Source organism: Melopsittacus undulatus, chromosome W (assembly GCF_012275295.1).
Source record: "Melopsittacus undulatus isolate bMelUnd1 chromosome W, bMelUnd1.mat.Z, whole genome shotgun sequence".
Taxonomy (NCBI): domain Eukaryota; kingdom Metazoa; phylum Chordata; class Aves; order Psittaciformes; family Psittaculidae; genus Melopsittacus; species Melopsittacus undulatus.
In genome coordinates, this window is record NC_047558.1 from 2,368,982 (window position 1) to 2,382,947 (window position 13,966).

At 41.8% G+C, this 13,966-nt stretch overlaps 1 protein-coding gene across 5 annotated transcripts in view; it reads left to right on the forward strand.

Annotated features, from left to right (window-relative positions):
* Positions 1-13,966, forward strand: part of LOC117438009 (transcriptional repressor CTCF-like) — a 46,532-nt gene that overhangs the window by 17,109 nt on the left and 15,457 nt on the right. The window contains exons 1-7 of one of the 5 annotated variants that reach the window (XM_034073345.1): positions 2,586-2,677; positions 7,294-8,086; positions 8,749-8,919; positions 9,942-10,075; positions 11,160-11,280; positions 12,066-12,215; positions 13,709-13,869. In XM_034073345.1, coding sequence (XP_033929236.1) covers positions 2,675-2,677; positions 7,294-8,086; positions 8,749-8,919; positions 9,942-10,075; positions 11,160-11,280; positions 12,066-12,215; positions 13,709-13,869 — 1,533 coding nt within the window. In that variant the 5' untranslated portion in view covers positions 2,586-2,674. Of the gene's footprint in view, positions 1-2,585; positions 2,678-6,708; positions 6,828-7,293; positions 8,087-8,748; positions 8,920-9,941; positions 10,076-11,159; positions 11,281-12,065; positions 12,216-13,708; positions 13,870-13,966 lie in introns of those variants that run through there. The other 4 variants (XM_034073347.1, XM_034073346.1, XM_034073348.1 and 1 more) reach the window with 4 other exon arrangements.

Here is a 13,966-nt window from a genome sequence, read left to right on the forward strand (position 1 = left end):
TCCAAGCCAATTGCTTAATAGTTGGTTATTTTGTTGACTTTTTTTAATTTTATTTTTATTTAAAGCTGCAATAGATGTTTGTGAGCTAGTGTATTTGATTTGTTTTGGTTTTAGTGCCCAAGTTGTAAGTGGCAAAGAGGAAATGAGAAAACAGCTGGAGATAGGCATAGCAGCCAGTAGATATGGAATTTAATGCAGTTGGCAAATAAAAGCTTTAAGTTTCCAGCATGAGAAAATTGCTTAATATAAGAAACTTATCCCAGCTGCTTACTTTCTGCTGTTGGTAGTAAATCTTTCATGTTTTGCATGTGGTAGCATGTGAAAATATCCTACTCCAAGATGTTCACAGGATGCTACCTTAAAGCTTTGTGAGCTTTATTAAGTACTTTCACATTCCTAGGCTTATCTTAAAAAGAGGGAAAAGTTGGTTTCCTCTTCTACCTGCTCCTAAAGAACTGAGCATAAGATTCTTAAGCTTCTGTATAGCTTTTATTTATAACTGGATGGTGTTAATCTTCTGTATTTTTGTGGGCAGTTAACAACAGGAATGGATGAGAGTCCAGTGTGAAATTTTGGTCTATGTAATCTGACTTCTGGATAACCTGTGGGTCTTTGGCCTTATGCACAGCTTTGATCCAGCTGAGCCTCTTGAGTGCTTTACCATGGCTGAACTCCTAGAGCCACCTTTAGTTCAGAAGCATTATAGCTATGTCTGAAGTGCTGAGACCAAGGTAGCAAACTCTGCTTGGGGGTGCACAGCCCTGCTCAGAGCTCTTCATTTTCCTACCACTTTCCGCATTGTGTCAGGATTTTTTTCTTTTTATGGGAGTGCTGCACTGTGTGGAGTATCATTGGAATGGTTTTAAACCAAGAGAGCAGATCTTTGAGAAGAGGTTGCACATCCAGCTAGTTCATGTTCTGGATTTGCTGCCTGTTCAGTTCAGGGCTACTTCTGACACACCCAGGAGATGGGGAGCAATTGTAGTGAACAGTGAATAAGAGCAATGCTGGGAAAGGCTGTACTTAGTATTTTGTGGTTTATATATGTCTGTTTGCTTTAGAGAAAGCTATGTTTGTGCTATGTTCATCTCTTATCAGGGAAGCCCTGCTGGAGGAGATGGGAAGGCTGCCTGTTCAACTGCTCTTTGACTATGCTTAGTTGTGAGACTGTTCTGGGGAAAGACATAGCTGTCACAGTGGGGAAGGAGGATGGCCAAAGCCTTCTGCAGTTACTTTGCATCTTATAGACATACAGACTGACTGCAAACAGGAGGGGAAAAAAAAGGGGGGGGGGGAGGAAATGCCCGTTTGTAAAACCCATTGTTTTTTGGTTTTGTTTTTAAGTGTCAGAAATACTGAATAACTGTAGCCTTAACTTTTGCTTGCTCCTCTCTTCAGCTTTCAAAGGTTCACAGGGCATGCAGGAGAAACATAAATCTCCCATGTTTTAACATCATGCTTTATTTCCACTCCTATATTAATTTTGATAAGTGGCTAATCCAGAAGTGTCAAAGCCATGAGTGTTTTGGAGTGGGATGTGGATTGACTTTAGTTCAAAGTCTGAATATGCTTTTTGATTTTTGGTTTTTGCACTAATGTAGCTGTTGCTATTTGCATTATTTTATGAATGCTAAAAATTTATTGACAGCATTTGACTTCATTGTTTCTATTGATTTTTATTTTTATTTGGTTTTCTCAGGTGAGCTGTACATTATAGCACTAAAACTACTCTTCAATAGCTTTGCATGTCCCACAGCTCTTTAATGAGGCTGTACTTTGGCAAGAAAAAATAAATAATTTGCTGTTATTTGGACCATGGAGCCACATGCAGTTCAGGGTTTGCTTTTGTAACATTGTCTGAGAGGCAGGCAAATAGCTTTATAATAAATAACCCAGCTAGAAGAACATGCAGTGGTTCTAGCCATCCTATCTATAAACATCCTTCTCTGGGTTTTGTACTGTCTGCACTGACATCTACAGCAATCAAGTTGTCTTTAATGCTTCTCCAAGGAAGGTTAAAGCTGTTGCAAGACTGCAGTAATTGAATGCTGGGTCTCACAGTCTTTTTGATTGTTTGGTTGAGTTTTATCAGCCTTGTTGTACTGGAAGCTTTCTTAAATCCTGTTCCTGTATGTTAAAGAGTTTATGCCTTCAAGCTGCATGTTTTGGTATTTAAATGTAAGGCTTTTGGAAGGGATCCGGAATGGTAAAATGTTATAGTTGGGCTGCAGTTAGTAGGGCTCTTGGCATTTTATTACATTTGAGCAACTTTTTGAAAACTGGCACTTTATGCCAATGACAGAAGTATCAAACGCAAACCCCTGGCTTATTGGATTGTGATGGAGTCAAGCTGTGACACAAGTGTCTCTCAGTTGGTGGAGCCCATTGGGTGAGCACAGAATCACGGTATCATGAATGTTGTGGGTTGGAAGGAACCTTTAAAGACCATCCAGTTCCACTAGGTGATGGGTCTTTCCTTGGTCACTCTCATTGTAGAAGGTCTTTAGTTCTGGATTTTTTTTTTTTCAGTCTTGAATTACCGAATCGTCTTCTGATAACCTACTGCTTTTTCTTTTGAAATTCAGCCATTGTGGAATTAAGCTGTTGGTAGAAGGTACCGTAACTGCTAGGAAGAGAGCTGAAGATAAAAGCCAGAAATAAAAGCTTAAGAAGAATGGTAAGGCAAAATATATCCAGCAGTTTTAATTCCTGGTGTTCCACTATAATGGCCTTAGTTGTAGGAAACAAAGCATGTTCTCTGAAATAAGTTTCCAGTATTCTGGAACTTGGGTAGCTTATTTCTAAGAGTGTAAATATGTAAAAAAAAAAAAAAAAAGAGGAAGACCCACTTATTAAAATTAGTGGAAATGGAAAATCCTGAGCAAGCTGCAGGATCCCATCCAGTTAATTGATGGCATCTTCTGGTGACTCCTCAAATATAAAACTTTCCTCCATAACTCCTTTTGTGTAAAAGGAGGATTAAGTTAAAAAAAAACTAAAAGAAATAAATTAACAAATACTTTAGGACTGTGATTTAGAAGTGAGATGGGCAGCCAAGTTTAGCCAGGCCTGAGCTTTGGATCTAGCTTTCACAGAAGGATGTGGCAAGGACAAGAGGAAGCAACTTCAAGCTGTTCCAGGGGAGATTTAGACTGGAGATTAGGAACAATTTCTTCCTTGAAAGGGTCAGGCATTGGAACAGGCTGCCCAGGGCAGTGGTGGAATCACCGTCCCTGGAAGTGTTCACAACCTGAGTAGATGATGATTCATAGAAAAACTCTAAAAACTTGCCAACAAAGTTGACAAGCAGATATTCTTTATTGCAGTACCAGGAGGCATGAGGGGATAGCTCCTCTGAGCATGTCTCACTCGAGCACCAAACAAGCTGTGAATAATAATCGAACATACATATTCATTACATTATATGCATATTCATAAAGGTTCTTATCCATTACATCATTCTTCTATAAAATTCATCCTGTATGTGCACAATAATATGGTAGTGATCTTTGGAACCCCTGGTGGTCGTTTCTTCCTCATAGTCTTCCTCACTTCGTCCTTTGGCTGAACTTTAGGTTTGGAAAGTCCCATTGTCATGCCAGCAAACACTAGTTCAGTTCTAGCTGGTTGTTATGAAACATTTACCTAAGACACTTCTTCACTGTCATCTACCACGAAACTCTTACCCATTGCTACTGTTGCAAAGCTACCAAGCTCAACATTACTTAACCACAAAGCAGAACTGATTTTGCTTATTTACAAAAGATTATACTTAGTGTTTTGTATTTCTTAGTTTCAGTGAGGCCCTTAGTTAACATGGGTTAGTGGTGGCCTTGGCAGCACTGGGGAAACAGTTGGACTTGATGATTTTGAAGGTCTTTTCCAACCTGCTTGATTCTAGGAGTAGTGACAGGTAAGTCTAGGGTAAAAATGTGTCCCTAAGATCAGAGAGGGAGCTGGAAGAAATAGTGGTGTCTTAGTTTCTTTACTGAATGCTTGTAGGAGTCCTTCAACTTCCATATACATGTTCACCCCTTGTGAGCATCCTTTAAAGTCTTACCTGCAGGCATCAGGGTAAGCCTGCATTCCTCAGCTGGCAAACTTCCCTGACAACAGAGCCACATGCCAGTGTTCAGGTATGTGAATCACAGAATCCCAAGGGTTGGAAGGGACCTCGAAAGATCATCTAGTCCAACCCCCCTGCAAGAGCAGGGTAACCTAGAGTACATCACACAGGAACTTGTCCAGGCAGGCCTTGAATATCTCCAACGTAGGAGACTCCACAACCCCCCTGGGAAACCTGTTCCAGTGCTCTGTCGCTCTTACAGTAAAGAAGTTCTTCCTGATGTTCACATGGAACTTCCTGTGCTCCAGTTTACACACACTGCCCCTTGTCCTACCACTGGATATCACTGAAAAAAGCCTAGCTCCATCATCCTGACACTCACCCTTTACATATTTGTAAACATTGATGTGAATGACCTGTTTCTTGGTGGACGTGGGATTTGCTGGTGTACAAGATGCTTCCTGCTACTCCACTGGAGTGGCTTCTCTAGGTAGAGGACACTGGCAAATCTTGGCCTGCTGGCTGGCTTTCAGGTGACCTAGGTTCATTACCATCTTTGATATTGGCAATGAATGTGAAGGTCTGTACGAGAGCCCACCTCTGCTCAGAGCTGCCTGTGCTTGTGTCAAGATTGCTGACCTCTGTTCCTCTACAAGGCACAAAAATGGAATTGCATTAGCTTTGCATATGGGCTTTTCCTATTTTTTTCTCCCCTCCACCATAAATCTTTTGTTATTACCCCTCCCCCCATCTATTTACCACATTCTTATATTTTATTTAGCTCTGACCTTCCTTTTCTTGTTTAGAGGCTTTTGGTCACCTGAAAACACTTCTCCCTTCTCTCTCTGCAAATACTTGAGATAATTGAAACAGTTTGCTAATATTGCAGTTGCTGTAGGCTGAAGACCAGCACTGTTTGGATTGCCTGCTGGCTAGTGTTAAGTACTTACATCATCCTGTGTACTTTAGCTGTTTGTCCATATGGATTCGCTCTGACATGATAAGCTAATGGGTGGTGAAGGGAAGGATAGGCCGCATCCCTGCAGGGGAGTGCACATGGAGCCATATGTTGGTATTTCTGCGTGTCTGGTGCTCTCTGGAGACTGCTGCTGCCCATGACAGAATGACTGTCGAGACAGCACAGGAATAGATGTCCCTAGTCTGAGCAGACTGCAGAACAGTGAGCTGTGTTGTTCTTGTGACACAATTGTTGGACTCTAGAGAAGGCAGTAAAGCAAGGACTCTAAAAATAATAAGTTACAGGTATTGTAATTCTGATAAAGACTAATTCTGTTTCATGTTTGTGTATACAAGCCTGTGTGTTTCTGAAATGAGAATGTAAGGTGAAGTGCAGATATTTGAAAGTAGTATATTGAGATTGAATTGCTCCCGAGAGAGAGGTTCGGTAGATTCCGTTAGCTGGTCCGAGAGGCCAGTCAATCCAGTAGGAAAATCTGTAAGTCTCTTATATCTGAAACTAGAATCGAAACTTTATCACAAGCTTTGTAAGGAAACTGTCATTTTTGTTACTTGCTTCAGCAGTGAAATTGGCCATTGTACTTTAACACTTGAGGGGTATAATAAATCATATCCTGATGCAGGGAATGAAGTTGATGTGGTGATGGAATCTGCTTTCATTTTTCCAAAGTAAACCACCTGAAACGGGTAGATTTATGAAATACTCCTTTACTATAATTTTTATTACTTTGGGGGAGGGGGTGGAGACAGCTTTCAAATCATAATTTATTCTAGTTATGATGACTGTTGAAACAACCTTCCTGCAGAATGAAAACACAGGAGTTGTTTTACCCTAACTGTGGAGAATAATGCTGGCTGGTCTGAGGAGGAAGAAAATCTCAAACTTATGCTTGTATGCAACTATTTTCAGAGTTACAGTTAAGGCCCACCAAAATGCTGAGCTTCAGTATTGTTTGTGACTATGGATAGATTTAACCCAGGTGGTATGAGACATCAAGTCCACAGCTCTGAATCCACATCATTTAAATTGAAGTAAAATCTTACCTGAGCCTTCTCTGCCTGCTACAGCTTGCTCAGTCTGAAGAGGGCATTGTGCAGCATCCTCTGCTCAGGGGTTCAGTTCTGTGCATAATTCTTAATGCTTTTTCTTCCTGGAAGATTTCTGCAGTTCTCACATGTCATACTTCCTATGAGGTTGTCTGTTTACTTTTAACAGTATGTTATTTTTGTCCCTTTAAATTTTATAGCTAAAGACTGCCTCTGATATTGCTAAGCTGTGTGAAGTGACTAAACAAGCTCAATAAGGAATGATACTGCTGTACCTCCTCCTGCCTGTGGGATTTGTGGTCTTTAACAAGCAGGAATATATATATCACAATCTCTTTTCCTTGCTTTTCTTCCTTTCCAAGAAACTGGTATAATTGTGTTGTGGTTTAAGTCCAGCCGGTGGCTTGGCACTATGCAGCTGCTCACTCAATTCCTTCCCCCCCCCCCCCCCGGAGGGATGGGGAAGAGACTTGAAAGACTAAAAATCCCATGGGTTGAGATAAGAGCAGTCCAGTAACTAAAGTATAATACAAAACCACTACTGCTACCACCACTAATAATAATAAGGGAAATAACAAGGGGAGCTAAAAGGGGAAAGGAAAATCAATAATAAGCATAAGTGATGCACAATATAATTGCTCAACATTTGTTGACAGTTACCCAGCCTGACCTGAGCAGTGATCTGGGCCTTCCGAGTAACTCCTCCCAGTCTATATACTGGACATGATGTACTATGGTATGGAATACCCCTTTGTCTACTTCAGGTCAGGTGTCCTGTCTCTGCTTCCTCCTAGCATGTTGTGCCCCTCCTCACTGTCAGAGCATGAGACTGAAATGGTCTTGATTGTAATAAGCATTACTGAGCAACAACTAAAAACATTGGTGTGTTATCAGCATTGTTCTCAGGCTAAAGTCAAAAACACAGCACTGCACCAGCTAGTAAGAAGGAGAAAAATAGCTGTTACAGCTGAACCCAGGACAAGTTGTCTCACTTCAGGCAGCATTATGCGGTTGCCTTGGTTTCCAGTGCTCATAGGCTCATAGTCATAGTGGAGACTCCAATTCTCAAATCCTGTTTCTGAACGTGATGGCTGCTGTTGAGCCCATTGCTTTCAGTTAGGCTGTTTGTCCCTCTGTGGGGTTTGTGCAGTTGTTGAACCTCCACTGGATGGTGTGTGGCATTCATTCTCTTGTTTTTACAGCAGAAAGGTAAAATGGAAGGTGAGGCAGTTGAAGCTATCGTGGAGGAGTCGGAAACTTTTATTAAAGGGAAAGAGAGAAAAACCTATCAAAGACGCCGTGAAGGTGGGCAGGAGGACGATGGCTGTCACATACCACCAGACCAAGCAGATGGGGGTGAAGTAGTGCAGGATGTTAACAGTGGTATGCAGATGGTGATGATGGAGCAGTTGGATCCAGCTCTTCTTCAAATGAAGACTGAAGTAATGGAAGGCACAGTGCCTCATGAAACGGAGGCTACAGTGGATGACACACAGATCATTACACTTCAGGTTGTTAATATGGAAGAGCAGCCTATAAACCTTGGTGAGCTTCAACTGGTCCAAGTACCTGTACCGGTGACTGTACCTGTTGCCACCACATCTGTGGAAGAACTTCAGGGAGCTTATGAAAATGAAACCTCCAAAGGAGGCCTGCAAGAGGGAGAGCCCATGATATGTCACACCCTCCCTTTACCAGAAGGCTTCCAAGTAGTGAAAGTGGGTGCAAATGGTGAGGTGGAGACACTGGAACAAGGTGAACTTCAGCCACAGGAAGATCCTAATTGGCAAAAAGATCCAGACTATCAGCCACCAGCCAAAAAAACAAAGAAAACCAAAAAGAGTAAGCTTCGCTACACTGAGGAAGGCAAAGATGTGGATGTCTCGGTGTATGACTTTGAAGAGGAGCAGCAGGAGGGTTTGTTGTCTGAGGTGAATGCAGAAAAGGTGGTGGGCAATATGAAGCCACCTAAGCCAACAAAAATTAAAAAGAAAGGTAAGCTCCCCATCTACAAGTGGATTTTGAAAACGTATTTGTTACGGTGAGACCTTGCAGTATGATTGAAGTGACTGAGTAGGTCCAAGTGGGAGGAAAGCAAGCATGCCCAGTGACACTTATTCTTTACGTAATAACACTCAGCTCTTGTTTCCTGGGTAAATCTCCTGTCTCCTCTATCTAGGCTATAGAGGAACTAATTTTCCTTGAGTAGGATGCTGTGGCATTAGTATTCCTATATGACAACAATTGAAGAAGTTTTTCTCTTCACTGCAATATATATGTGTTTGTGTACACATGGTTTACATCAGAAACCAATGGTATAATTAGGTCTGTGGGTTTTTCCTAACCAATTGCTGGGGAAGGTAAGATGGTACAAAATGCAGCAATAGGTATGTTTGACTTTTCTTAAAGCTGTAAGTTAAGGAAGGAACCCTTTTTAGAGAAGGAATATTGAGTGTTGGCATACTAATGTAAATTGAAACCAAGCCAGCTGTAGGCAATGATTGTTCTGAAGGATATGCAGTTGAATTTAATGGTACATGTTGGTTCCTTGTGGTAGTGACACCTCCAAGAACCTTTCCTTTTTACCTGCTGAACTCTTAGGTTACACAGTAGACCGCAGTACTGTCAAGACTAAAGATTATTTCCTTCATGGCTAGGTGTAAAAAAAACATTCCAGTGTGAACTGTGCAGTTACACTTGTCCACGTCGTTCCAACTTGGACCGCCACATGAAAAGCCACACTGATGAAAGACCACATAAGTGCCATCTCTGTGGCAGGGCTTTCCGGACAGTCACATTGCTGAGGAACCACCTCAACACTCACACAGGTACTCTTGCTCTTGCATACCTTGTTTCTGTAGGATCCACTCTGTTAGAACAAAGAGAGAACCAGGATGGATCCATCATGAATCCAATACCTCTCATGGAACAGGCTAAAAAGGAAGAAACCATAGAATCGCAGAATGCTTTGGGTTGGAAGGGACCTTAAAGCTCATCCAGTTCCAACCCCCCTGCCATGGGCAGGGGCACCTTCCACTAGACCAGGTTTTCTCCAAGCCCCATCCAACCTGGCCTTGAACACTGCCAGGGATGGGGCATCACAACTTCCTTAGGCAGCCTATGCCAGTGTCTCACCACTCTCACAGTTAAAAATTTCTTCCTTATATCCAACCTAAATCTCCCCTGTTTAAGTTTGAACCCAACACCCCTTATCCTATTGCTACAGACCCTAATGAAGAGGACCATGTATTGCTGTTTGTTTCTCATACAAATCAAGTTTTTTGCTGCCTGGCCACAGGTATAAAACTGTTCCTGGGCTTGGTCCAGCATCACCTGTAGTTGTAGAAATGTTCCATTTGTCTTGGGTATTTGTGTTCTGAGTGTTGTGTTGCCACCCCTGCTTGCAGAAAACTAAGATGAGAATAAGGAGCTAAACATAAAGGAATTGAAAATAACCAAAAAAGGGGGGGGGGGAAGCCATCTTAACCCCAGGGAATAGATAATAAACCGGACCAATAAAACTTGTGGCTAGGAACTGTAGCACATTTATGTTGCTCCTTACTAAATTTTCTGGCATAAAACTACAGGTAATTGAACTGTAATTAAACTTCAGCTTGTTGTGACCTTTCTGTCAAAAGAAGTGTGATTCATGTCCCTCATTTTCTCTGTATGCTTATGTCTTATAAATCACTAAGGGATAGAAAAGGGAGCCCTTCCTCACTGAAAGGGTATCATGCTCCAAGATTTTCAATCCATTACTTAAAATATGGGACAGTTTGGGGTTGTTTTTTTTTCCTTTTATCACTAAATCTCAATGTCATTGTCTCCTGTTTTTGCTGCAAACCATTAGGTACTCGCCCTCACAAGTGCCCGGACTGTGACATGGCCTTTGTGACCAGTGGAGAACTGGTTCGGCATCGCCGCTACAAACATACCCATGAGAAACCATTCAAATGTTCAATGTGTGATTATGCTAGTGTGGAGGTATGTTGGTTGTTACAGCACTGAAGGCTTCCTTGGAGGCTTTGAAGCTTGTTTACCACCTTTTAGATACTCTGTTCTTAGGCATTTCCTATTTGATTTGCTTAGAAGGCTCTGAGCAAAAAAACTTATAAATTGCATCTGTTCTTGAAAGCAAATGGTGAGGTTTCCTTAGTTAATGAGGAAACAGTTTGAGAGCATTTATGCGCAGAAATCCTGGGTAATACCTGTTTCCTCCTTGGAGACAGTAGTTGTCATTGTTTCTTATTTGGCCTGCAGGAATTGTGTGCTCTGCTGAAGCAGGCAGCCATCTCTGTGGCTGCAGTGCTGTAATTCCAAGCCTTGTGGTTTGAGTGCTGAATAAATTGTGTTGCAGTGATTTTCATAGTATGCATTGGGAAAGAATAATCAAGTTGGTCCTTCTGTGAGCTCACACTGCATTTTGTAGACATAAGTTGGTGATAAAGCAGCATGGTCAGGCTGGAGTTAGAGAATGTCTTAACATTTGTGTTTATGTTGACCTTTGAGCTGGGTTTGTACTTTCTAAATAAAAGCAAGAGAGGTAAGGAATTCGGTCATCCTGTTGATTGTAGGACTAGATTTTTTTATTATTATTTTGTTGTTGTTGCTGTTCTTGGTAGGGAATTGATTTATCATATTCCTCAATGTAACTGGAGAGGACCCAAGGAAGCACCTGTGGAGAAAAACACCCTGTGCAGGGCACACTGACCAGTGTTCCATTGGCTCATGCTTTCCCAGAACACTTTCTTGTGTCTCTCCAGGATACTCTCAAATTTTAACATGTCTTCAGATGCTGAGATGATTGGTAACAGTAAGGTGAACACAGGACTCCAAATCAGGCTGCACTGAGTGTGGGGCAAGCATCAAGCAAGGCTGTGAATGAGGTTGGCAGGTGAAGTAGGGTGGGCAAGAGCATGTGACTGCAGTGTGAGAGTGGCATTAAAATGTGTGTTTGATTTAGCAACAAGATAAAACCAGACTACCTTAAACTCTTGACTGATTTCTGGTATTTTGGTGATCTGACCTGCTCCTTTCTGCTAACTTCAGTCTTGTTCTTGACTTCCAGGTTAGCAAATTGAAACGCCACATCCGTTCTCACACTGGAGAGCGTCCGTTCCAGTGCAGCTTGTGCAGCTATGCCAGCAGGGATACCTACAAACTGAAGAGGCACATGAGGACCCACTCTGGTATTGATGTCCTGGGGTTTTAGTGTCAGTGCTGAGGCTGTGTACAATGTGTGCTAGCACTTAAGCAGTAAAAGAATGCTATTTTGTAGTTTAATATTAAACTTTAATAAAGTCTGCAGCTGAGGAGAATGCACCATGATTTGTAAGCACTAGTAAATTTATAATCTGCCCCGAGAAGTGAGCTTGGAGGACTCTGATTTCCAGTTTGTGAGGTGAGAAAAGACAGGCACTTGTGGTAGGAACAGAAGAAACTTCTACTATCAGTGTTCAGCTTCCAGCAGAATATTATAGCCGTTTGCAATTTCATGCATGAGTGTATTTGCAAAAGCATCTCATGCATGTTAGTAAAGACCTGAACTTTTCCTTCAATAGACATAAGGATGGTTTTGGCACAGAATGTTACTGGAGTGCCAGTTTAACCGTATTGCTGAAATTGGAGGGGTGGGGAGGAAATGCCCTTGCATGTATATATGAGCATTCAGAACCTCGCCTCCAAAAAAACTCTGATTCCACCTGCTGTCTTCTGGCAGCCTGCATGTAGATCTTCATGCATTTCTGAGAATAAGGGTAATAATTTAACTAATTTGCTGAAAGACTGAACTTGAGTCTCTTAGCTCCAGCATGCTCCTTTCTGCAAAAACCTCTAGAGATGGATCATTGAGCTCTTTCTAGAGTTACTATTTCTATCAATTAGCTGTCTGTTCCAAGTTCTGGGAGGTTGTTTTGTTTGGGGCTTTTTGGTGAGATTTCTTTAATATAAGTACTTGTGCTATTTTCTCCTGAAGGAGAGAAGCCATATGAATGTTACATCTGCCATGCTCGCTTCACTCAGAGTGGGACCATGAAGATGCACATTTTGCAGAAGCACACAGAGAATGTGGCCAAATTTCACTGTCCTCACTGTGATACTGTTATAGCAAGAAAGAGTGACTTGGGTATGTATCTCACAGATATTCTCCAGAATTAGAGCTCGCATAATCTAACCGCTGTCTCTTCTAACCTAATACTTGTGGTAACTGTACAATATGAAGAACAGGCTTAGATGTGTGGCTGGTAATACAACCTTTCAGCTTACAGTAGCTGCTGCAAACTGTAAGAACATTCAGTTTCTTTTCATTCTTTGAAAATGTAGCATGTTTTGCAAGCATACAGGGCAAGCTACTGTTTTCAGCCTATAGATGCAAGGCATTTATTGAACTTGGACTGAGATTACAACTGTATATGGTTTGGGGTCTAAAAAGGCATAAAACCATAGAATGGGTTGGGGTTGGAAGAGACCTTAAAGAACATCTGGTGACTTCCTGCATGTTGAAGGCCATTAAGTTTCATGCAGAGATATTTTCATCAAGCTAAAAGGTTTGAATTAGACCAAACAGTTTAATTTTCCAGGATGTGGAGCTGTGTGCCACAGACAGAGTAGGAGGAACTGAGTTGCCACAAGAGCCCCGAGTCCTTGCAGTAGGAAGGTCTTGATCTAGTGAACAGTACCCAGTGTGATTCCAGTAGGGAAACTCATGTTCTAAAAGAAGGTGAAAAATATCATGCCCAGAGCAGCTGTGGATAAGGAAGAAGACATGATTTGGCAGAACTTTGTCTGTAAACAGAACATCACCCAAGTAATGGGAAGGCAGGTTCCCTTCCAGTAAAGGCAAGTATAAATTGCTACGATGAGAAGCAGTTTGAGAGGATGTCAGTCAGTTGATGTCGGGAGCAAATGAGCTGACTTACAACAGGGGAAAACTGATGCTAGCTATGATTTTTTCTTCTAATGCTTTAATCTGCCCTAAGCTACCTTGTGCAGCTGTGGTATGCTGCTCTTAGTTGGAGGATTTGAAATAAATTGCTAAAATCTCAGTTGGGGGTTATCTGCTGGTATCCCTGTTGCCTTCTAGCCCTGTCACTTTGACTTCTAGTCCTGCAGGAAATAATTTTTTCCCCTGTTGTATTACCTGGCCTCTGGCTGTATCCAGGCAATTCTGAGTACTCTTAAGCATAGACAAGGCCCTTAGTGACATAGTTTAGTGGTGGCGTTGGCAGTGCTGGGTTAACGGTTGGACTTGATGATCTTAAAGGTCTTTTCCAACCTAGTTGTTTCTATGATTCTGTAACAGTCCACAAGACTCTCTAGTTTGACAATCGCATGTTATCAAATGCAAGTATTTCATACTAGCACAGATTGTGACTAATAAATCTAGAATCCTGTGGAAAACCTTGGAGTTTTCCTGCAAGCCCTTTCTGTCTAGGAATTGTTCTTGTTGCTTTTAATTACAAGTCTTTTAGGTCTTTAGTTGCATCCTAAATTAACTATTTCACTTTTTTGCCTTGAGCTCAAGAGAATGTGGAGGGAAGGTCTCCAAGGAGACTTTAGGCTAATCTTTTGTGCTTAGAAAGCCATGGTGGTTAAAGCCTCTGATTCTTTTGCTCACAGGTGTCCACTTGCGGAAGCAGCATTCCTACATTGAGCAGGGCAAAAAGTGTCGCTACTGTGATGCCGTGTTCCATGAGCGGTATGCCCTCATACAGCATCAGAAGTCTCACAAGAATGAGAAGCGCTTCAAGTGTGACCAGTGTGATTATGCATGCAGACAGGTAAGGTGGTGGGACTGGTGTTGGAACATGAGCTGGAAATAGGAGGTGGAGATCTTGGCTGTTAAGTTTGACCAGCTGTCAAGATCAAATTAGTGCT